Here is a 25,096-nt window from a genome sequence, read left to right as displayed (position 1 = left end):
CACAACCAATCCCACATGTGCCTCCCAGGCTTTCTGTGTATAGGGATTCTAACATATAGAAGACATCACACTTGTTTGAAAAGTGATGATAAAGCACATAAACCACACAGTTATGTTAACTGCAGCTGGCTGTTGTGGTTACTGAGCTAAGTGAGCGACAGGGGAAAAGAAAAGTTCAGCCGCCTTTCTCTGAGTCAGTAATCCTTGCCCTCCATGTCTCCTTTTCTGCTGAAAGCCCGTCACATGGTCTTTTGTCTGTCCCACCATGACAGCTTCCCATTGGCTGATTTGCTTGAAAAAGCATCCGTATCCAAGGCAACGGAGAGCTGCAGCTCCTCTTCACTTGAATGCTGAGGCCTTGGCTAAGTCACCCTGATCCATTTTTACCCTCTGTCTGTCTTTCTTTGTCTTTTCTCACTCTGTCGTCAACATTTTGCCCCGTGGACGTCAAGAGTCTAGACCAGGTGAGTCTATTGACAAGGTCCTGTTGATTCTTTGGTTTTTCCTTAAAGACATACTCACATTTGTGCTCACTATTTCCTGTGTGTGGTGCTGACCTCACAAAATTACATTTTTTTGTTTTTTTGGTGTGCAAATATCATGCAAACGTCATGTAATATTGAAGTGCTCCATCTCTGTCATGCTGTTTATAGCCATTGGCCATGTTTATAAGTTGAAAATAAGTACCTTTAAAAAAATGTATTTGGAAAAGGATCGGCTTATATCAGCTTACCTCCTTTCGTAAGCTAAATTCAGTAGGAAGCATGTGAACCATAGCAGAAAACAGCTGAAAGCAGCTGAAAGGCTGAATTGAATAAAGAGGAAGAGTTGCTTTTTTAAAAAAAATTGGGGTATGATAACTATATAACCCAGTATTATAGCAACTTGTGTCAATTCAACTTCACATTTTCAATTAGGAAATATTAAACTCCAGTAGTCCAAGTACTTTTTTTTCTAGATTTGGAAAACCTAGTAATTTCACCTGTTATGGTTGGTCATTTAAAAATGGGATGTCCCTTTTAACGCATGTAATAGACATAATAGTCTCTATTCCACTATATGGACTATGTATGCATGCACATCAAATTCTATTTAAGGTCTATATTTGGGTTGCAGCCATATTCCGAATACGATGTATATTCGTGTATAGGCATCAGAATATTGCTCTGTACATGGTTGTTGTAAGTACACCTGAGTTGCCAATCCTAAATACCTAAACTACAGCTAAGCATCTGTTAGAACCCTCTATTCTTAGTGGACTGGGCATGCGCATATATCTCCTTTCAGTGGATTTTCTGAATAAGTTGTTTACATGCAACAAATCTCTGATTAAAACAAGCAGTTTGGGGATTAAATCAGGCAATTTGGGGAATCAGAATATTGTCTTATTCTGAATCGGGCATTCAGATTTCAATGTTTACATGACTCAATTCTAGTTAGTTTCCGATTTATATCGGAATATTGATGTGCATGGTAGCATAAGTATGTTGGCTTTCTTATTAATTGTATACCATGATACGTGTATGTCGCACACACTAATATATATATATATATATATATATATATATATATATATATATATATATATATATATATAAATACACTAGACCCACCCTCTTATAGATAGCAAAAGTTGATTAATGAGCATAGACATTCTTTTTTTTCTTTCTTTTTCAAATATTGTGATCTATAGTTTCTTCTAAATCGAGATGAAAAACATATCTGCTTAACCTGGCTTATGTAATTCAAAGACCTTTTAACTTTTTTTTTTAATTATTATCTTTTATCAAACTTACTTTTCACAATTTGGGTCATTTTCATAGATTTATAGATACTTCCTCAATCATGGTAAACTGATTCGTCGTTGTGCTTTACCATAAACACTTTGCTTAATTGTTCAAATTGTTGTAAGCAATTTGTATGTCAGGCTTGAAATAAAGAAAAAAAATAACACACACACACACACACACACACACACACACACGCACACACGCGAACACTCACGCATACTCACGCACACACACAAACACACACACACACAGACACACACAGACACACAAAATCAATATAAATCTTTGCTCAGTGTTAATGAGACATATGAAGTTCTGAGGATGAAGAAAAGACATGTTATATGTAAGACATCCACCTTCTCTGGTCAGTCAGTGCTCACTGGATATCTTCCTAGACTACTAAATCCAAACACATGACATAATCTTTCACTGCAGCTTGTTTAACATGTGCAAGATGGTCCATTGTCAGTATCAGAGCCGGTAAGGCTGATAACACTGTGTAATGGAAATCAGGGACAGACAGTCAGTTATCTCAAAAGGTGTGTGGCCATGTTGATATGTACTGTACACAGCAGAGTAATCACATACTGTTCCATGTCATGGCTCAGTTGTAAGGCTGACATGGACTTAAATAGTAATTGTAGTGAAACAAAGAAACAGAATAACAGTAAATGTGTGTGTGTGTGTGTGTGTGTGTGTGTGTGTGTGTGTGTGTGTGAGGATGTCCATCTTGCTAAAATCCACAAAATAATTCTGAATGTGGCAGCTTTATGATTTGCCAGACTCCTGTATTTAGGTGGTTAGTGCTTGATCTGGGCTATGAGATTGTGTGGGTGTAACCTAAATTTGTCATTCTCATTCAAACTTTAAGATCATCTATTTTTACATGACAAAGAAGTCATTTGCATGTAAGTGTTGAGCCAAGACATTGCTTTTTGTATTACTGCTCCTAGCAACGCTGAAAAAATAGCAACCCGTATTTCCTTTAATAATAATAATAATTATTATTATTATTATTATAATGTGTGTGTGTGTGTGTGTGTGTGTGTGTGTGTGTGTGTGTGTGATGTAATTGTCCATAAGTACATAAATCTGCATATACTAAAAAGATATGAGGGGGGAAGGAACTGTATTGTATCAAAGAGAGGAAGGACCTCATACAGTACTCTCAGAAAAAAATGGTACTAAACTGTTCCTTTTCTTTCTGCTGAGGTGATTTCCACAGGAGGATATCTTTTATATGTTTATTTTGTGTCTTTACCTGGAAAGGTGAATATTATAAATTACTTTAAAAAACAACAACTAATTAAAGGTATAACAGTGGTCCTTAAGGTTCAATTATATACCTGAACACAGTTTTAATGGTACAATATACTCATATTTCATTTAGTACCTCATTTAGTACCCTTTTAGAGAGAGTGTATGTTAGCATCAGAATAACACATTCTAATTATTTCTGTATAACGTAGGTAATAGGCTTGTATTGTTATTTCAAAGCAACACTGTGTTGCCATAGTTTTTTCCAAAACTTCAAAAGAGAGGCAGAGAGACACAGAGACAGAGTGAGAGAGAGAGAGATTAAATAGGAAGTGCATTTTTGTGACTCTTACCTGTGGGAGGGGAGGAGCATGGAAAAGCCGTGGTATGTGCCAGCATAGCATAGTAGTTAGAAGAGGAAAGAAGGAGAAAGAGAGTCACTTTTTGAGGCGTAGACAGCCTCGTTCTCGATATTTAGTAGAAATCAGCAAATCACCTGTTGGACATTATTGGATTTCCCCCCCCTTTTGCTGTACCTACGGAGCAGTATTGAAGGTGGCTGATCCTTTCTTTGGTTTTGCTCAGAATGGTGATCCGGAAAAGCTGTAGGTAGAGCGGCTTCAGCTCTAAGGTAAATATAGCCTTGTGTGCCTGAGCAGCAGGTTTGTCTAGTTCTTCCACAGGGTCAGTCAGTACGTGTACCTGATTTTCTTCCAGCATTCATGTCTGCTCTAGCCTTTTAACCAGAGACTAAATAGAAATGTCATTAGAAAGTGTGCCATATACTAGATCAGTTGAAAAAGATATGTCCTGACTATAAGTCTGTCATATGTCATTATGCTGTGTCATTGAACATTACAGGCTTATCATTATAAACAGTATAATCAGCATTACCATGTGATTACAATGCTGGACTATTTCAAGAAAAATAATAATTTATCTCAATAGACTATTGATTTACTGTAACATTTATCTGTGTAACTCTTGAAAGGCCCTTCAGCTCTATAATATATATTTCATTTAAAAATGACACTGTTATTGCTATATAAAGACGTCATGTTTAGTTAAGTCCTGTCTTCTGGGCACACTCTGACTACTGTAAATTTATGACATGATGTCATGTTTTTTTTTTTTTCTTATCATATCAGTAATGTTGAATGTGAACATGGACACAGGATTTTCCAAGGACACTTTTGTATTAGATTCATATTCATAAAAGGCTCATAAACGCTTAACATCTGTATGTTCACTACAGGGAGGCCGTAATACAAATGTATTTAGACCCGTGTTTAATCCGAACTAATTATCAACAAGGTTCAAATTTTGGCAACCAATACATACGAACAGTCTCGTTATTCCTTCATTTCCTCAGGTATAACATCTGATAAATATAACATCTAAGTGAGAGATCAGTGTGGCCAATGTGTTTTCATGATCTGCTTAAGTAAAAAAGATGTATGTAACTCTAGGTCTGACATTTATTGCTGTATTGTAAGACAGAGTGAGCTGCTCATAAACCTGGAAAAAAAAAATACTTTTACTCATTATGTACCAGTATTAAATATTGGGAAAGATATTTGACCTATATAACCTATACCACTTCTTCTTTTAGGATGTGTGGCTGAGAAAGGACATTTATGAATAAGAAGTATATTAATAGCGTGTTTTTTAAAATGTTTACATGTAAATATTTAAGCTATTCTTTTAAATTCCCAAGCTTCTCGAATTTATGAATTCACCACAACTCCACGTCTAATTTATAATGTAACATAACCATAATGGTTTTTTTGTTTGTCCTTCCTGTAGTTACTGGATAAAACAACGTCAAGGTAGTTAATCTAAAAGAGCACAAGGGGTTAAACATGAGGTCATCCAGGAAGTTGTGATGATTCACTCCGCTGGCTTTTTTTAAAACTCCAGTCCCAGTATCTGATGACAGTTAATTTGGATATGCAAACGAAACTATCCGGTCACGTCTATTCCGGCTCATAAAGATCCCATGTGTGTTTGCTTTCTGCCTCTATCAGAACAAAGACTTAAGCATAACAATAAATACACTTTGCTGAAGTGTAGATATGAGGCGATAATGGACAGAAGGCTAACTTCCCACTGGTAAATGATCCATTTCAGCTTCTTGTAATGATGTGGTATGGTGTATTACAAGGATCAGTTCTGGGAGGCTATTTACCGAAAGGATTAGAACAAATTATAAACAGTGAAACAACATTGCTCTGACTAGTTTGGAAAATGTCTGACTTAAAGGCTCCATGGTGGTGTCCAAGATCAGTCATTCTAATAATATATAATATAATTCAGATGCTTAAATGAAATATAGACTCTCATACATTTCCTCAGTTTCTGTTTGTACTTTTTTTTTGGGGGGGGGGGGGGAGGTTCTCAAAAAAAAAAAGTAGGTTGATCCACCTGAAATACTGCATGCCATCGTTTTGGTGTTCAATGTGCACTCATTCTTTAGTTCCATGCTTTGGTGAGCTCATAGAGGAATGGGAAAGTACACTCCTCCCTTTGTACACAATGAGCATGGCTTAGATATGCTGCTCTTGAGAATGCATTTCACCCTTTAACTAGACATGCGAAACTTATTGCCTGTATGAGAACCTGGTTCTGACCGGTTCATGTACTCTCTGGAATTTGGAATGTTTAAACAACGTTTGTTCATAGTATCGTATACAGGGAGTCCTCATTGTAAAAAAAAAAAAAGGACCGAACTCTTTCTGTATCTCATTAGGCATGATATCTGGTATCTGGGATCTGGTAAAAGAATGGTGTCCAGGAGAACCAGCATCTTTTGTTTTCCCTTTATTTCTTACTGTTTATGTTGGCATGTTTCTTTTTGAGGACTGATCAAATTTCAGTGTTGATGGGAAAACATAGGAAAATGGGAGTGCATATCTTTTTCAAGAAGTGTACAAAGGAAATTGTAAACAAACAAACAAACAAACAAACCCACATCTATTGAATTAGAGAATGCATTTCACCTTAGCTGCCACTATCACCACGAACACACACACACACACACACACCATGGTCTCTTTTTACACACCTGGAACTTTGATGTAACCTGTTTCCCATATGGGGTCTATACACCTGCGCTAGTTTCTCTGTCCCTCTGCTTTCATCCTGCTGATGCCACATCTGAGTGATTGGAAGAGGAGCTCAGAGAACAGATGAATCTTTTGTTGAGGGACATTCGGCAGACTGTAATCTAATGCAGTTTCGCTGAGTGCGGGTAGGGGTGTGTAATTTCACACAGATCAGCGGCGTGCGCATTAACAAAACGTTAATAAGGTCTCCATTGATCAGAGCAGAACATGAACTAGTTTGCTTTTTATATATATATATATATATATAAATAGTTATAATTAGCTATAATTATATATATATATATATATATAATTAGTTTTTTGTTTTGTCATTTACAATAAACAAATTCATTAATTAATTGTAAATAAAATTATTTTCTATAAAAACTGTATTTCTGAAATGGTTAGTGTTTGAGTTCAAGAATTTTGTTGTTTAAAATAAATGAATAAATAAATAAAGAACAAATAAATACATAATTTTATATAAAATTGTAACATATTCTACATAAACACTGTAAGTTGAAAAATATAAAACAAACAAACAAATGAATAAAGAAATTGTTAATAAATTGTTGTATAGAATTTCTTAGACCTGTAAACTGCACAATTGTTAGTGTTGGAGTTCAAGGGTTTTGTCATTTTCAACAAACCAAGAAACAAACAAACAAACAAATAAACACGAGCCATTCCAACACCTGCTGCTAGGTCGTTTTGTATAAGTTAATCATTGATAACTTTAGCAGAACCGGGCATTATCTTCTGTGAATTATTCAACCCTATGACTGTACTGTTCACAGACCTTGAAAAGTAGAATTCCATGTTTACGTTTCCATTCTCACTTTTTCCAGCTAGTCTGGCTCAACATCTGTCAAGGACGACATCTTTCAGCCTTATCCATTTTATAAATATAATTATTATTAAATCATTATTAGAGAAAAACTCAAGTATTTTTCAAATAAATATCTACCCGCCACATCTGTAGATTATGAGCGTTTACCTTTAACAAGATTTACGACATGGTTCCTAGTAATGAGAAAACAACAGAAAACCTATTGACTCGTAACACACTTAGAACTGTAATGGAATAGAAGCCTAAGGGAAATTGCTGAATTCTATCAATAACTGTTTTAAATACGCAACTGATCACACAAATTCAGCAACACAAGATAACAGTAAACAGGATAATATAAATATGAGGAAATGTGTCTTACAAAAGCAGTTCTTATGTACTTTTATCCAACTTTTGAACACTAGAGCAATACAGGCATTACAGTAAAGTTATTACAGTTTTGCACAAACATTCACTGACCTCCTCAACAACTGCCCTTAGGCGTCTGTTATAGGTGAGTTTCGGGGAAAACTGCTTTTCTGTGCTTTTCTCAGTACAGGAAATCCTGTCATAAGATTTGTTGCTGGTAATCGCTCAGTAATCACCATGCAGTCACTTGACATTTGGTAGAAGCCTAACTGTTACTTGACTTTGAATTGTTAATATTTAATTGAAATAACAATATTTTAAAATTCAACATGGTGTAAAATTATGGCCTGCAGATAAAAAGAAACGGCTTCTGCTGATTAATTTGATAAAAAACAAAGACACACACAAAAAAGGTTTCCTTGTTTTGTCCTAGGATGTAAATCCCATAATATGAGGCTTTGTACTATTTTGCCACCACCAGATTAGTTCAGAGATAATGTAGGATTGTAGGGATCGTACTGTTATGATTGTGGTTTTATTTGTACAGCCCACATCTGAATCATTACTAAGGTGGTAATTGTTCAGTGGTTTAGCTCATCACCGATAACCGATCATTAGAAGGCTTACACTTCGGGAGAACATGAATAAATTTAAGCTTTGTGCAAGTGAGCTTAATCCAAACCTGCAATAACAAGGCATGAAATGTGTTTCAGGCTTTATCAAATTAGAGCAAGGCTTGATGGTGAAATCAGCACTGGGACATCTACATGTTTTCATGTAGTGCAGTCTGTGTTTGATTTATGTGAGTGAGCACAGTTTCAGTATGTGCTGGAATGTGAACACTGGTTAATGATTGCCTTAGGCATATAATCTGAATCCGACACAAGCTGGTGCAAAATGCTCCACTTTCACATCAGTCTTTATCCTCATGGAGAGCTGGAGAAAGTTTAAACTGCACAATCCATGCTGTACATGACTTCAGCAGCACAGGTTTTCACCTGCGCATTTACAAACAACGCCCTGAGGGTCGGCTCTGCTCCTAGAGCATGAATATCAGAGCTGATGATACAGGCAGAGCAGGGCTGGTTTATCAGGGCCTGCAGGCAGAGCTTTGATTTAATGCCATATTTTATTATGGAGAACTCAGTGGGTTGATTAATGTGATTGCGTAATATCTTAGCGTATGTACTGTAATGTCGTCAAAATCATTCCCAAAGTTTCCACTGCTAAAGCATTAGTCTTTACAGCTTTTTCTTTCACCTAGTTTCAAGTATCTGTTTGATAACAGATAACAGTTTGGTTATGCCAGACTTTCTGTACCGCTGTTGGATGGGAACAGATCGATATTCCATTTCCCTTCAGTTAGTTTTCTGTGAGAAAGTGAACTGAAACAGATTGCGAGCATTTCCATTTTCTACTGAGCTTTACACTACACACAACCTACATCAATAATACATGAGCACCATTTAAACGCTTCATTTTAAAGCACCATGATGTAGAAAGAATAGTTATAGAACAGTAAACATCATGTGTAACATTTTCTCCCTGATATCATGACAAAACTGGGTTCTCCTTGTCTCATTCTTAATCTCAAACTTGTAACGCAGCATTCCATAGTTGATGCAGTGTCAGTGTGTGAGTATGCGACAATGGGTTACATACATGTATTTGGGTTTTTATCATATAGGCAGGGACAGACTTAGGGTGTTGGGTGCCCCTGGGATCAAGCCATTGTTGAGGCCCTATGTACATACAGCATTCCATGAATCTACAACTTCTCCAACCAGAAAAAATCTCAGCTGCTATAATACAAACCAGCAGCTACTAAATGATCATGATGACAGGGCGGTAGTGGACAATTTATGATATAATAGCAACTACTTTCATATAACCACTTTCATACATTAATAGCCTAGCATTTTTCTATTTCTCTATCATTATCAATTATTCTAATTATTTAAAAACACACTACATCTTTATTACAAATATGAGGTTAAATATACCCAACCAGTATGCTGTTGTTGTTGTACAAATAGTTCTGTTCTGATGATATGATCTAATCTTTTCCAACTGAAGAATTCAGCGAATCACGTTGCCTGTGTAGGTCACACTGTGCTGGTCAGAGCGACTTCCATTTCATATTTCACATGTAGTAAGATCCTTCTGTAATCAGACAATTGATAAAGTCAAGGTTTTTACACTTTTCTGTTTTATTGCACATTAGCAACGGTCCCTAATGTTTCAGTGACGCAGATACTTGGTGTGTATTCGGAGAAAACTAATTAACTTCAAATAAGTTGGTTCCCCATTTCGATGTCATATTAAAAACCTTAATGAAATATCCCAATTTCTACATATCAAACAAATTGTAATGCAGCAAAAGCAACACAATATGCCACCACTTTGGATTAAACCTCTCCGTAGCTCACACAGTATGGATACTCTGATATAGTTTGGTAACAGACAGCATTGTCTATTCTTTTTTGCATTTTCTGGTATACATAATGAGTCTTTATTGATCACGTATATATTATAGCACAGTGAAAATCTTTTCTCCACATGCCCCAGCATGTCAGGAAGTTCAGAGCGCAGGGTCAGCCCTGATCCAGCGCCCCTGGAGCAGAGAGGATTAAGGGCCTTGCTCAAGGGCCCAACAGTGGCAGCTTGAACCCTGGCCCTTCTGATCAATACCCCAAAGCCTTAACCACTAAGCCAAGAATGCCCACCACAACATAACAATTAGCTAGCTAACATCAAAAGACCAGGGACAATGTATGTTATAGGGTTAGGTTTAGGTTGGTGCCATACAACAAGTACAGTGTATCAGGCATAGTAGCGTTGATGTCACTTCTGGGTCAATAGTTATAGAATAGTTTACCAGTGAAGGTTATAGGATGATTAATATAAACTCTTGAGCTATAGTTTCAAATTGTGTACACAGTGTGTACACCACACACACTGCCATGCCACACACAATGACACTGCTGTGCTTATAATGATCCACCTCTCAAATAATATCTGGTCAGCTGTGACCCGACAGTAAACCCTTTCTGCTGATGCATGGTTGGTAAAGAACACTTCTATGATAGGTTTATCTGATTAAAAAAAGACTAATTATTGTAGCTACAAGGTGCCTAAACACATCTACAGCTATACAGTGAGGTCCAAAAGTCTGAGACCACATTGTAAATCTGTGATTTTTTTTTTTTTACATTTATTTTTAGTACTGGAAATAAACAAAAAGTTTTAGAATTTTAAACAAAGAAAAGTGTTATGCTTAATATGTTGTATTCAATATTGTAGGTCACTATTAATGTAAGCAAGTTTATGATATACTGACCACCTCCTTTGTACAAAAGGTTAGATTTACAATGGGAATCTTATACCTCCCATTGAAGCACGTGTTCAAACGACACTCTGATTTGATCTAGAACAGAATGGCAGGTTTGTGGAGATCATACCTGCTCGAGAACACTGGGAGATATATATATATATATATATATATATATATATATATATATATATATATATATATATATATATATATAAACACAGACTATATGTAAATATTTCTAAGATTCTACATTTCACTCTAGGTGTTACTGAGAATACAATTTACAATGAAAAACATTTTCAACAAGAAAAGTATATAAAACAGAGGCATTTTCACTGGTAGTCTCGGACCTTTGGACTCACTGTATGTTTTATTACATCCAGACATTCAGATTCATGTGCACTCAGTGCTAAAACTGCCATCTGTTATTAACTTCTTGCATGTCACTTCTGCATTTAAAAAAAAATAAAAATACATACAAAGGGAACTAACGTGGGTAACTCTTATTTTAGGTAGTAAGATGGAACTTTTTATTTGACATGAATAGTATCATAGCAATGTACATACAGTAGATATCTATCTTGCTATCCATTTAGAAAGCCTTATGACACAGATTAACATTTTAAAGCCAGTCTTGGAGACTTGATTATGATATCTGGATTTTGCTAATATTATTATTTTTTATGAATTATTTTACATTGTTTAGTTTAGTTTAATGAATGTAAAGCTCTGTCTCTGTTAGTACCTGGATTTTTAATAGCTTTGGGTACTTATAACAACAAATCCTCCCAGTATGATTATTCACCTAGGTTTCCTTAAAAGTGTCCCCTTTCTTCAACAGGACACCGCCATGTGAAAGGAGTTGCTGTATGAAGCTCATACACAGAGATGGAGTTAAAGGTGTGGGTGGACGGCGTGCAGCGTGTCGTCTGCGGCCTGTCCGAAGAGACATCCTGTCAGGATGTGGTCATCGCTCTTGCTCAGGCCATAGGTATGTATTAGCACGTAGAATCTGTGTGATGGCAAAATGTACTGTCGTAGTGTTTTATTTTGATTGATCGATATCTCTCAACAGATTTTGGTAAATTATATATAGTCACATTTGACAGACGCCAAGCATATAGTTTAGCAGATAAGGATTAAAAGTCTAAGGGAGTCTGTGGTTTAGAGGCCTCTGTTGCCTGGGAGGTGAAAATGCTGGAAATATTTTTACCTCCATCACATCTGAGCCCAACCCATAGGTTATGTATACAACATTACGTGTCTTGGAAGGAAAAGCAATAAAGCTGGTTTGCTCTTTTCCGACTAGGGGTGGAGCTAATTGCTAGACTGGAAAAATAATTAAATGGAAGTCATATATAAACTAAACAGATCTACTGCATTACAATATTTTGAATCATAGTTTGTCTAATATCTATGAAATTATATAACTATGTTTCAGGGCAAACAGGTCGCTATGTCCTTGTCCAGAAGATGAGGGACAAAGAACGTCAGCTTGTTGCTAATGAGCGTCCTCTGGAAGCTCTGGCCAAACTAGGCCAGTTGAGCAGTGAAGTACAGTTCATCCTGCGGCGCACTGGACCCACCAGCAGCGAGGGCTCCGACCTGGACCGAGTGCCTTCCTTCCCAAAACTCCTGGAACCAGAACCTCCGAAGAGTAAAGTGCCCAAGAAGGCTCTCAGCTTCAACCTAGGGCCATCTACCTCTTCACAAACTTTTGTTAAGCAACCCAAAAATGTGCCAAAGGACTCTCCTGAGGTACGAGTGCCTCTTGGTCCTCCTGGATCATCCAATGCCCAAGCTGGCCCGTCCAAAGAGGAGGTCTTCCGGCAGATTCTTCAGCAGCAGAGCAGGTTGCAGGATCTCCAGGCCCACTTGGAAGCTCTGGAAAAGCAGGCCTGGGTTTTGGAGCAACCTTCACCTCCAAGCTTTTCTCCAGAACTAATAGAGGAGATGAACTATCTGGGAGACAAATTTAGGCAAAATGAGGCAGAACTGGCCCATGGGGAGTACTGGGAGTCTGAGTATCACTTGGAGGTTCAAAATGAACAAAGCATGCTCAAACAACTAAGAGAGCTCAATGTAGCTCTAGATGAGCACAGCCGGAGGATTCATGAAACAGAAACCCAGGGTGGGAGACTTGAGCACAATATCCATCTACATGAGGACAGGAAAAATGGTATGCGTCACACACAAGTTGATGTGGAGCAATCTCTGGGACAGATCAGGGCACAGCTAGACACAGTGCAACACCAGGGATCTGAACTGAGCTCTTCCCTAGAGGAGACAGAAAAGGCTCTCAAGATGGCAGAGGAACTGCTGCAGGTAATATGCTCTCATTGACTAGTATTATCATTCTGAGTACAATCAATGGTAGGAAAAGTTATCCAAATAGAATTTCCCATTCTTTACTACAATTTATATACCCTGCAATGGTGAATTCAGGAAGACATGAGATAGTTGTTTCGCACTGGGATCAGAACATTATGGAGCTGAAGTGTTCCTGGTTTAATTGAAATTGGCATACCCTAGACCCTATTTTCAAATCAGTAACCGCACACCATGAGTGCTCACTGGCAGGAAAACAGAAGTGATTACATTTTTCAGCTCATTCTCTTTTTGGAAGGTGATACTGGTATATAATGATAAGGAAATATGAAATAGTTATACTGGTAACATTATGTTACTGTATATTGCTATGCAAATATATCATTTCCAGATGCAAGACATATCTTAAAAAGTTTAAAACAGAATAATCTAATTTTATTCTAGTAGTTTCCCCAACCAAGTTAATTGTTTGGGAAACAAATGTCATTGTTTCAGTGTATGCAGTTTCATGGTGTACATGTATATACTGTAACATACAATACGCTGTGATGTATTTCCTCATTTGTAAGTTGCCTTGGATAAAAGTGTCTGCTAAATGAATAAATGGAAATGATAGTGTGATGTATGGCAATTTTTTTGGTAATGTCCCAACCCTATTTTATGTCTGATGTCTAGTTAAATTAAGCATTGTAAAACCACTTTAATTTCCTGTAGAACAGTTGCCCAGGCTTGTCACGATCGCCTCTTTGCAACTAGTTAAATTAAGGCAGAGTTCAATGTTTTTTTTCTTTCCAAGAATCATGCATCACACTGGGAAAATTGACAGAAGTAAAGTTGCGCAAACAAAATAGTGCAAACTCAATGTGACTAAGTTTACCGCAGGGCAACTACACCTAAAAGGTGCAGTTAAATCAACCACCTTCATTTTCTAAGTGCAGAATAGTGTGCTATTGTTCTCAAAGGCTGCAATCATCCTTACACAAGCTATAGTGACTTCTACTGAAGCAGAACACACAGGTGTACGCATAAGGTGAAAGATATAAGTGCGTAGATTCAAGGCTGTGTTTTTAGGAATATTCCATAAAATTGTAGCTGTTACATCATCCAAGGGTCCTTTTTTGAGAAACTAGAAAAACAGGCAGAGGTCAGAAACATAAAAACGCAAGTCTAAGAGGAACCAATACCTAGAAAAAGTAGATCCAGGCTAAGCTCCTCATGTTATAAATTAATCGTTAGTGTGAACAGATTCTTTTCAATAAAATGTTCACAAACCTCATAAAATGGTAACACAAAATCCAGGTAGCCTAACATACTAAGAACAATTTTGAAGTCTAAACCATTTTGAAGTTGTGACAAATGATTGAAAGTGTAACAGAGTGTGTTTTATATATGGATACAAAACCATAAAAGGAAGGCAGAGATGAATACATAGTATTCATGATCAACAGAAACAGAATCAGTGTGGATTTGATATCTGATATACTTTGAGCAAAAAATGACTTTAAATTTAAAAGTAATAAAATGTAAGAACTTGAAGTGAGATGTTTAAAGTTGTCTTTAAACCCTTGCATTTTTGCTGCCTCCCTATGGCTACTTTATGAAGTGACATAAGAAAAATCAAGGCGACATCAACAGGCAAGCAGGAACACTGTAAAGAAGTTGAGGAAATATTTGAGGAAGCGTGTTTCAAATAAAGATTAAGGAACATATATAAAACAAGGTTTATGAAGCAATCATGTACTTTCAACTTGGTTTTAATTGTTCTTTTCTGCTACTGTGACTTTTTTTTTTTTTTTTTAAAAAAGCGTGACTGAAATATCTTTTTTAGTTACCACTAACTGAATTCTCTCATGAGTAATAAAAAGTAATAAGCGCTTCTGTTTGTAGGCGAAGAGCAAGGAGTTGGATGAACTAAATAAGGAATTAAGGCAGTGTAATCTCCAGCAGTTCATCCAACAGGCAGGAGGTCCTTCACCTCAACTCAGTGTTCCAGCAGATGATGCAGAACTTGCATACCTCATGCCAGATGGACAGAGTGATGAAGGTAAATAACATAACACATTATATTATTCCTGATTTGGATAATACTTGAGTAATTGTACTATACTTAAATATTTTTGACACATTTATACATTAGCTGAGTATTATTGAAACTGAATACTTGTACTCTTACATAATTACATTTCTTATGAAAATAGAGTTTACTTTTTAATCCTAACATTTTTACTTACACATATAAAGTAAAAAGGTCACTTTTCTCTCGTCCAGCCAATGACTGTACTCTGTACCTCAAACAAAAGGGATCAGTTTAGCATCCAATCATTTCAGTTTAGAATCCAATGAAGTTCATCAATGTAGAAAAAAATAAAGATCAAAAATTGTGCCAGTTTGTCAACAGCCATGATCTTCTTGTGCTACACAATGATGTAATGAGCGCTGTAGCTAGGTGTGTTTGTGTGTGCTTGAATATGGCTAAGCCATTGAACTGCAGTGTAGAACTTGAGGATGAGCACTTTGGCCCTACCTCAGTGAAATGTTTCATCATGCTGGACAAATTAAAGCATCTCCTTTGCCTTCCTAGAAAACATGAAGTACAACCCCAATTCTGAAAAGATGGGACAGTAGGGTAAATGTTAATAAAAACAAAGAGGAGTAATTTGTAAATGTACTTTGATTTGTATTTAAAAACAAGATATAAAGACAAGGTATTTGATGTTTTATCTAATCAACTGCATAGTTTTTTTTTAAGGTAAACGTTTATTTTTAAATTGCTGCATGCAGCACGTTTCAAAAAGGTTGGGACAGGGGCAATTTAGGACTAATAGTGATGTGTCAAGTTGAAATAAGAAGGTGATGTGAAACAGGTGAGGCAATCGTCTAATCATAGTATATAAGGAGTCTCCAAAAAAGGCCTAGTCCTTCAAGAACAAGGATGGGTCAAGGCTCGGCAATCTGCCAACAGATGCGTCAGCGAATAATCCAACACTTTGAGAACAACATTCCCCAAAGACAAATCGGTAGGATTTTGGGCATTTCACCTTCTACAGTGCACAATATAATTAAAAGATTCAATAAATCCGGTCAAATCTCTGTGCGTAAAGGGCAAGGCCGAAAACCACTTCTGAATGCACGTGATCTCTGATCCCTCAGATGCCACTGTCTTAAAAACAGTCATGAGTCTGTAACGGATATCCTGACATGGGCTCAGGAATACTTTGGTAAACCTTTCTCAGTCAACACCATTCGCCGCTACATCCACAGATGCAAGTTAAGGCTTTACCATTGTACTAAGCCATAAAATCAACACTGTCCAGAAGCGCCGCCGACTTCTCTCGGCTCGGTCTCATCTGAGATGGACAGTAGCACAGTGGAATCGTGTTTTTTGGTCCAACGAGTTCTGAAGAAATGCATAATGGATGAATGGGGGAAAATTCCGCTTGCTAAACTTAACCAACTGGTGTCTTCAGCACCCAAACGCTTAATAAGTGTTATTAAAAGAAAAGGTGATGTTACACAGTGGTGATGTACATGACTGTCACAACCTTTTTGGAGTGTGTTGCAGTCATCAGATTTGAAATGAGTGTATATTTTCAAAAATAAATTAAATTCACAAAATAAAACATCAAATATTGTGTTAATAATGTGTTTTCAATATAGTACAGGGTGAATTGAATTTTCAAACGACTCTTTTGGGGTTTTTTTTTTTTCAGAATTGGGGTTGAACAGTATATCTAATCCAAAAAAGGATGTTGAGATACGTTTAGCTAACATTAACTGGCTATAATTAATCAGGTTAGCCTGTTTTCTTTCCTAATGCAAGTTAGCAAGTCAAATTCTAGCTGATGAAAATAAAAGGCATAGTTGCTTTAAAACATTTACTTTGTACTTTTTCATAATTGGATACATTTAAAAGGAGCAACTTTTCAATTTTCAGAGTACATTCTTTGGCTGGATACTTATCTATATTTTCATTTAAGTGTCATTTCACAGTACTTTGTCCAACCCTGCACTTAAGCTGAGTGGTTCCCAAATTATAGAACAAGCTTCCTGTTGCCAGGTTGTTGACATACTGTCTGTGCTGAACATGGTGCAGTTTCTCTAGTCAAAACAATTTTAAAAAAAGATCATTCTAATCAGAAACACACATCTATCAAGTCCAGATCACACTTTATTGTCAGCTATAACATAATCAGACATTTACATAGTGATAATTAGTACATCAACATGCACATCACCAGAGCTACAAGTGCTTTAAATCATAAGTAATTGACCTTGTCAATAGACAATCATGCAAAATTATTGTAGGTCGAGGTGTGCATAATGATTGGATTCTCACTGGAAAAGTGGTTGGTTTTTACTCTCATCTGAATAAATGTTGGCAGTCAAATATGAAGCTTGTGCAATAATTAACATGGGAGTGTACTAGATATGGCTTGGTGCTGTGCAGTGCATTTAGTGTGTAGTCATTCATTTTCAGTAACTATCTTATCCTGATTGGGGTCACTGTTGTTTACATTAGACTACATGGCCAAAAGTTTCTGTACATTTGACAATGACATCCCATATGTGGGTCTTCCCCAAACTGTTATCACAAAATTTGAAGCACACAACTGCTGACCCAGATAGCAAAATTGCTGTGGCCCAGATCTGACCCACACCTGACACCTTCATCTGGCCCACATACCGTGTGGAACGATGGCACTTGGACGGTCCGCTCCTGTTTGCCAGATGTGGGCCACAGGCAAGCCATATCAATGCCACATGTTAGCCAATAACAAAACAAATAAAGCAGAACCGGCCCAAATCTGGTCAACAGTTCATTTTAATTCTGGCCCAGATCTGACACCTTTCTCCGGCCCACGTACAGCATGGAATGATGGCACTTGGGCAGTCTGCCCCTTTTTGCCAGATCTGGGCCACAAGCAAGCCATAGCAATGCTGCATATAAGCCATACAAATACAAGCACACATACACATTGAACAACTGTGCAAAAATAAACAAAGGGGTCAGGGCAAAAATTGTATTTGAAGTATGTCCAGTGCAAGATGAGGCAGTACTGCTCGTGGAAGTCAATAGGCCAGTGCATATTTTGGCATCAAAAACACACTTAATGTAGGGTCTTTATGGTCGAGACATGCATCTCCAGAGATGTGAAAACATTAAAAAAATAAACCTTGTTTTCAGATGTTGGTATACACATTAAAACAAAGGTAGAGATTATTTGTCTGGTTCAGGTGTTAACTCAAAGTGTAAATTCCTGTGAGCTTTTGTGTGTTTTGTGTATACATTTATTGTAAGAACAGTCATATGATTCACAACAAAGTTGACACCTCCAGTTTGTTCCAGATAATCATGCATGCTGAAGAGTATAAAATAATAACAATTTGTCCTACATGACATAAACCTTAACAATCTGCATCTCTTGCTTTATTTTATCTGTCTCACAGACTCAAATCACTCAGTGTTAGAGTTCAATCCCCGCACCACTGCCAAGCAGATCCTGGGTAACCCTCGCAGTCTGCAAAACCCGCTGGTGTCCAGCCTCCATCCAGAGGGTGTGTATGTGTGAAATGAGACAATCACTGAACTGGTGATGCCTCTCAGCACTGCCCGTGCTGCCTTTCCAAGCCTTCCTCTTCCTGCTTTTCAGACTTAACCCTCTCCTTGCTGTGCTTCTCTTGGCTTTTCTTCTCCCTTCAGTTGGCTTTTCACTTCCATTTCTCTGGGTTGCATTTCAGTCAGAAATCTGCAAAACAGATACACTTATGAAAAAGGTGGCTGCTAAAATGACTTTTATCTGAGTTATGGTAATCAGTATGGTAAGTCAGGTTTTATTGATTTAAAACAAATATTTCACATTTCATATCTAGACAAATCAACTTGATCACTGATACTTTTGTTTTCTAGTCCTGTTTTTTCCTCACTGTCTTTTCCAACATATAAGACTACAGTCCTTAAAGGTCCCAGAACTGCAAAGTTCAGCATTCGACCTATTTAACACACCTAGAAAAAAAAACTTTATTAAAATTATGCCTTCATTTGCCAAATTTGTAGTGTTATTAGAGACACAAAACACAAAATTTTGATAGGACCAATGATTCCCAGAACTGGAGTCTGACTCCTCTAAGCCAATGACTCATAAACAATTAAAAATATTTGAAAGGATGAACCCCAGGTCCTATCTTGTGGTGAAACAAAGCCGTAATAATAATAATAATAATAATAATAATAATAATAATAATAATAATAATAATAATCTTCCATCTCAGTAGAAAGCTCAATCCGCTTTTGTGTCTTTCAGTCCTGCAATCGAGAGAGGTGTCATGGCGGTAAAGATGGGATTACAAGCCTGAGGATCTAGTCACTTTATTCCCTGATTATATAAAATATGATTTTTTAATTAAGTATATGTTGTACCATTCTATAAAGGCTGTCTGTAAAAATATTATATGGAAGCACAATTTGTAAATATTGTTATATTTGTAATTATTAAATAGCTTAAGATAACTGTTCAGTGTATTTTATAAAAGTTGTAATTTCATTCATGATTTCTAAACAAGTCCATAAACAACTTGCATTATTAAACAACTCATACAAAATGTCTGAATTTTTTTGTTTCGTTTCTGTCCCTAATGACACAATTCCAGTCTCCTAGTGTTATTTATTAATTTATTGTTTATTATTATGTATTAATTTTGTGTTATTTTTTAAACTATAACCCCAAGAGCAAAACATGTTATGTAGTAGTAATAGGCTATACATTTAAGCTACAGATAAATTCAATTGTACTATGTATACGCATGTAACTTTGACATACTGAAAGATGAACTACAAACAACAAAAATTATGATGGGATTGTGTGATGCCTCTGATTATTTTGAAAATGATTATTTTCCAATAAAAGCACATCCAAAGTATATTCCAATTATACAACAGCAATTTGACAACTATTACATTTTTTATTTATTAATGAACAACATATCATGCTTTTAAACCATTTTGTTAGCTTTAATATTGTCGAATGTCCATGTGACAAGTTAGTTCCTGTTCTTACTTATAGCAGCTATGAACTATTGAAGTCCAGAAAGGCTAAAAGGTTTTTTTGTTGTTGTTGATGATGATGTTTTCTCTAGATCACAACTGATTTTTCTCATGATATCAAAATACATGATTAGGCATACATGTTGTACATAATTATCTTGATAGGGATTGACACAAAGAATATACCTGGTGTAGCGGTAGAGCTGCAGCCTTACAGCTGGTTGCCAGGTTTGATCTTGAGCTTTGGTGATTGCGTGGAGTATTGACTATATTTTTCTCAATTTACACCTTCGGGATTAATAAAGTCCATCCATCCGTCTTCTGTAGCTGTATGTTTGTACTAGACAATTCCAAATAAGTGTCCTTCACTTGAGAAAGTGACTCAGAAAACAGCATCCTGGACACTATAGTGATCCTGAACAGGTTGTCAGTTTCATTGTCAGCTAATTTGAGGGACCAGGATGTCTCCGTGGTCATTGCATGATGTTTGAGAGATGCTGCCTAAATAGTTAGTGGCTCACAAGACAAATGATGATTAAAATCTTCAGAAATAGGATGTAATTATTGCATTACCAGTATATGACAGTGTTCCACTAGCCACAATGAAAAAAACTACTTTTTAATTTTTTTTAATTTTATCAACAAAAGCTTCACCATAATCGATAATTATACTTTTTTCTTTGCTTTCTTTGTTTTTAATGTTTTTTTTTTATATTGGCTATAGATTATGTAGATTTTCCACCATACAAGTCCCTGTGAATGAGTTGTTTCTGTAGAAACATACCAGAATGAGTGCTTTAATATAAACCTGTGATTTTAATTACAATCACCACTATTATCAGAGCTGCTGACCTATCAGAATCAAAAATTGAGTTGTGGTATAATATTATACAAGTACATTACTGTCAAGTAAAACGAAAATTTTCCATGAAATCGCTTTTCCCGCTTGATCGACACGCCCACCACGTCATCAGCTGCTACTTAAGATGTGATTGATGGTGATTTTATCCAATAGACAGTCAGTATCTTGCTTACGCATTTGGGTAAATAGCCCCGCCTATTCTCTACCGAAAAACGTTTGAAATGTCCGCTGACTTCATAATACAGATAATAACGTGGTCACATAATATGTGAAATTGTTGTAAAACAGTAGACCACAAAATGTACCAATTATTTCGCTTAGACTTTCGGTAGCTTTCCCGGAGCTGTTTGCTCATGTATCTGCGGAACATAAACGGGCGTTTCCCACCCAGTGGGCGTCTTCAGACCGGATACGCCTTGTCCAACCATCCAATCAACTATGGTTATGGTTAAGTTAGGGTTTGGGTTATTTTAACAAATCAGGTAAAGCGTTTGAAAAACGCCTATTCCGGTTTGAAAACGCCAAATAATTAGAAAACGCCTTTTTTTGTTTGTTTGTTCTACTGAGACGCCATACGCTTCTGTATGCAAATGAACCGACAGTGACGTAATCTGCCACGACACGCGAGTATCGAGAGGCACGTGATATCATTGCTTATATTTCCTTACCTACACAAGAATTAGGTGGCTAGTCGTGTTTGTTTGTAAAGTGACTGTAGCCTGGATTTTAGAGTATATTCTTCATTTACAGCTTTATAATTCAGTATCCCGCTCAATAAGAAGCAAACGAAATTATACACCGAATTTTTAAAGCAGGAGAAGTTTCTTCGTCTGAGGAAACGAGAAAATTTGCCGTTTTTGCTAGTTACTGCGATAAGACAACGCGTCAGACATACTGGATGGGACAAAACGTGTAAGCCAGTGTAAATCGAGAGAGAGTCGCGGGTTTAACGACGTCAATATTCTGCTTAATATATTGAGCAAAACAGTCAGGTACGCAGTGGGACGAAAATAAATAAATAAAATAAAATGGCCAGAAATAATCACAAGTGTAGACAATAGCGCTTTACTGAGACTCCACTTCATCACCTATTAAAATACTGACAAACATTATTTATTAATTCAGCTGCAAGTCAACAAATTAACATAATTTATCCATGAAGTTGGACTGATGCCGTTATATATGTATATATGTATATATGACAGTCTGTTGCTTTTCTAAACGTTTGTCTTTTTTAAGTTGTGGGCTTCCACAACTGAGTATCATTAGATGATTGAGTGTTTAAAACGCTGCTGTGGATTTAAATAACTGATTTAAATAGAACAACATCCTGTCCATGGATTAAAAGTATGTCCTACAATAACTGCTTTGGTTTATGCATGAAGTAATAAGAGCTCTGAGATTTGACATGCAAATAAATGTGACTGTTTTTGTTGTGGATTAGAGCGTCATTTCACTGCACATTTTTGTGGCTCTATTACACCAGAACCAACTCAGCATCTCATTAACAAGCCTGTCATAAGAAGAACACAAGCATATGACTTGATTGAGAGTCCATGATTGAAGATGATGCGTATTCTTTGTGAACGTGACTATCCTAGATCAGACATGCGAGTGTAGATCATGGGTGATCAGAATCTCAAAGACTTGAATCCAGACGGTGCGTCTGATGCAGTCCGATGCCTTATCTGCCTTGACATGTTCAGCGGGCAGCCAGTGGCGAGTCCACAACACTGTGACCACTTCTACTGCCTCGCCTGCATCACAGAATGGACCAGGGTAAGATTATTTTTAGGTATTCAAATGATTCTACCCATATTAATTCTGTCTTGTTACATCGGTGTTGTCCGTGTGAACAGCTGGCTTACGATTCCAGTTGAATTATGTACGCTGTTTGTGTGTTCACAGACCATTCTAATAGATGCTTTTCTCCATAGACTACAAATTCCTGCCCTGTAGATCGTCGGAAATTTACTGTCCTTTACCAGAGAAGTTGCGTTGGAAGAGATATTGAAAAAATAGTAAGGCAAATGAATTATTGTTAAAGTTTCAGTCTCCTTTTTTAGGTATAGTGTGTTGAATATAAGATTTCATTTAATTAGACATATGTATGAGACGCATCACTTTTCTCTGTGTTTTCAGATTATGGTGGAGCCACGTGATGGTCAGGGATTAGAAGTGGAAGAAACATTTGGAGACGAAAGAAGAGAGCTGAGTGTGTGTGAGGAGTGTGGCAGGAGTGACCGGAGACACTTGATGCTCCTCTGCTCTGCCTGTGACTCAAGGTGAGACCTCAAAGCCTTTGCTTCACAATTCTAGCATTCATTAATCATTAGCACAATTATGTGCAGTACTGACACAAAGGAATGTTGCAGAAGGCTGTTTTAAGTTTCTGACCAGGGAAAGACTTCAGGACAGAGAGCTTTCCATTTTCTGATTTCTCCTTAACATGAAAGTTTTTTTTTTTTTGGTCTTATTAACTTCAAGAGAGGACTTTTTTTATGCTGTTCAGTTATAATGTAAATGCTAACACGGATGAACTTGTTTCATGGACGTTCCACAGCATTAAATGTAAACAGAACAGAAAACGGAATAAAAGTACTATGTGGTGTTCTTTAATAAATAAAAAAAACAATCATTGGTAAGTTGCTGTGCTATAAGAGAAATAAAACTTCAGTATATGCTGTTATTAGACAGTAATAAACTTTGGATTTGGATTGGTTTCCTATAACAGCATGCTCTGTCATGTTTCATTCCTTACATATCACACAGGTCCAATTAGAGGAGAAATGCACAGTGGTGTTATAATGAAACTCAGACTCTGACCAATCTGTTTTGATTTTGGAAGGTTCCACGTAGCTTGTCTGAGTCCACCTTTGGCTGCAGTACCATTCGAGGATTGGTTCTGTCAGGAATGTGCCTCTGACGACAGTCACTTAAGCGACAGTTTCTCTAGAGATGAGAGTGAAATAGCTGAGGCTGAAGTGATGGATCTGCTATCTGAAGTTGTCCCAACATCCAGTCGTCTCAGACTTTCCACTACAGCCCAGCGTGCCGTTTCTGTCCACACCCGCAGGAGTGAGAGAGTTCGACAGCAAAGCAGCAGAACACACACCACTCTGTGTCAGGTTATTTTGTTTTTATGGGAAATGTATTCATTTTTGTCCTGAGGCATTCTTGTCATTCTTATGTTAGGATCTTTGTATGATTACCATTATAATTGATTTACAGAGTTAGTAATATTTTATTCAAAATGCATTAATATATTTGGTTGTTTATTTTCCAGGATGTCCCCAGATACCTTCTGAAATCAAGCTGGTCTAAAACTGAAGATGCCATGGCAAGCAATCTTATATTAAACACTCAGAAAGCAGATAAGAAGGTCACTCGTAAGAAAAGAAGAAGACGGAAAACAGATATACTGGATCCTGTGTGAAGGCACCAAACTGTGTTGTGATCTATATATATTTTTATTTTTAAACAAGACTAAAATGTTTTGCATATGGCCACAAGATGGCAGCAGTCTACTTGCTATAAAGGCACATAGTTGAATTGTGAAATACCTGGACTTGGAGAACTATAACATATCAGTTTTCAGTAAACCAGAGAAATGTATTTTTGTCTCAGACTGGATTCGTGCTAAAATCTTATGTTATAATCTTCAAGGTTATACCATAAGTCTAGTGACCTAGACCTACTACCACAAGGCAAACCAAAATCTCTGGTTATTTTGCAAACAAAAGATTATACCAAGTACCAATTTTGTCTAAATTTTAAAAGCTATAAATTTCCCCCCTAGGTTCACACTGTTTGTCTTAGTTTTGTTTTGTACATCGTACATACGGAGTGCAGGGTTGCTTTGCAGATGAATGAATGTGTTTTAAAATGTAAAATTCTACAAGGTCCAAACTTTTTGTGTGGTTTTTATATATAATGTACATTTCCAAATACTTATTGTACTTAAGAATCATTATAACTTCTATAAGTCATGTGATAGCAGCTGAAATAGATACTATGATGATTTTGAAAAAATGAAAGTAAAACTGAAGGTCCTCCCTCCCAAGTCTGAGCTTGACTTGACTCAAGTCTGAGCTAACAAGCTTAAAGACCGAGAGTGGGAAAAGCTAGGGTAAAAATATCAAAACAATAGTTAAAAAAAAAAAAATTAAAATTTGGGCAAG

The 25,096-nt window shown here is 36.7% G+C and overlaps 2 protein-coding genes across 4 annotated transcripts; both read left to right on the top strand.

The window, feature by feature from the left end:
* The first annotated feature begins 3,430 nt into the window (after positions 1-3,430).
* Positions 3,431-19,611, top strand: rassf7b (Ras association domain family member 7b). Its single transcript, XM_053617012.1, has 6 exons — positions 3,431-3,678; positions 11,525-11,674; positions 12,125-13,008; positions 14,899-15,055; positions 18,460-18,567; positions 19,314-19,611. The coding sequence occupies exons 2-6, from the start codon at positions 11,572-11,574 to the stop codon at positions 19,343-19,345; spliced, it is 1,284 nt and encodes a 427-aa protein (XP_053472987.1). The 5' UTR covers positions 3,431-3,678; positions 11,525-11,571; the 3' UTR covers positions 19,346-19,611.
* A 1,774-nt stretch (positions 19,612-21,385) lies between these two features.
* Positions 21,386-24,379, top strand: LOC128602894 (PHD and RING finger domain-containing protein 1-like). 3 transcript variants are annotated; one of them, XM_053617015.1, is made up of 6 exons: positions 21,386-21,552; positions 22,517-22,694; positions 22,853-22,936; positions 23,058-23,200; positions 23,764-24,043; positions 24,202-24,379. In XM_053617015.1, the coding sequence occupies exons 2-6, from the start codon at positions 22,539-22,541 to the stop codon at positions 24,349-24,351; spliced, it is 813 nt and encodes a 270-aa protein (XP_053472990.1). In that variant the 5' UTR covers positions 21,386-21,552; positions 22,517-22,538; the 3' UTR covers positions 24,352-24,379. The 3 variants fall into 3 exon arrangements, with proteins under 3 accessions (XP_053472990.1, XP_053472989.1, XP_053472988.1); XM_053617014.1 differs by lacking the exon at positions 21,386-21,552 and adding an exon at positions 21,566-21,907; XM_053617013.1 differs by lacking the exon at positions 21,386-21,552 and having other exon boundaries at positions 21,566-22,694.
* Positions 24,380-25,096: the final 717 nt, after the last annotated feature.

The sequence above is a fragment of the Ictalurus furcatus genome, chromosome 27 (genome assembly GCF_023375685.1).
Source record: "Ictalurus furcatus strain D&B chromosome 27, Billie_1.0, whole genome shotgun sequence".
Classification (NCBI taxonomy): domain Eukaryota; kingdom Metazoa; phylum Chordata; class Actinopteri; order Siluriformes; family Ictaluridae; genus Ictalurus; species Ictalurus furcatus.
The sequence above is the reverse complement of the archived record's forward strand: the minus strand, read 5'-3'. Positions and strand labels throughout refer to the sequence as shown.

What these genes read in the sequence shown, in the direction of transcription:
- LOC128602894 (XM_053617015.1), top strand. Translation starts at nt 22,539, where the DNA reads ATGGGTGATCAGAATCTCAAAGACTTGAATCCAGACGGTGCGTCTGAT. An exon ending in GAAGAGATATTGAAAAAATA is followed by an intron (nt 22,937 to 23,057) that starts GTAAGGCAAATG and finishes CTGTGTTTTCAG; the next exon opens with ATTATGGTGGAGCCACGTGA. An exon ending in TGCTCTGCCTGTGACTCAAG is followed by an intron (nt 23,201 to 23,763) that starts GTGAGACCTCAA and finishes TGATTTTGGAAG; the next exon opens with GTTCCACGTAGCTTGTCTGA.
- rassf7b (XM_053617012.1), top strand. Translation starts at nt 11,572, where the DNA reads ATGGAGTTAAAGGTGTGGGTGGACGGCGTGCAGCGTGTCGTCTGCGGC. An exon ending in TGGCAGAGGAACTGCTGCAG is followed by an intron (nt 13,009 to 14,898) that starts GTAATATGCTCT and finishes TTCTGTTTGTAG; the next exon opens with GCGAAGAGCAAGGAGTTGGA. An exon ending in GTCCAGCCTCCATCCAGAGG is followed by an intron (nt 18,568 to 19,313) that starts GTGTGTATGTGT and finishes TGTGTCTTTCAG; the next exon opens with TCCTGCAATCGAGAGAGGTG.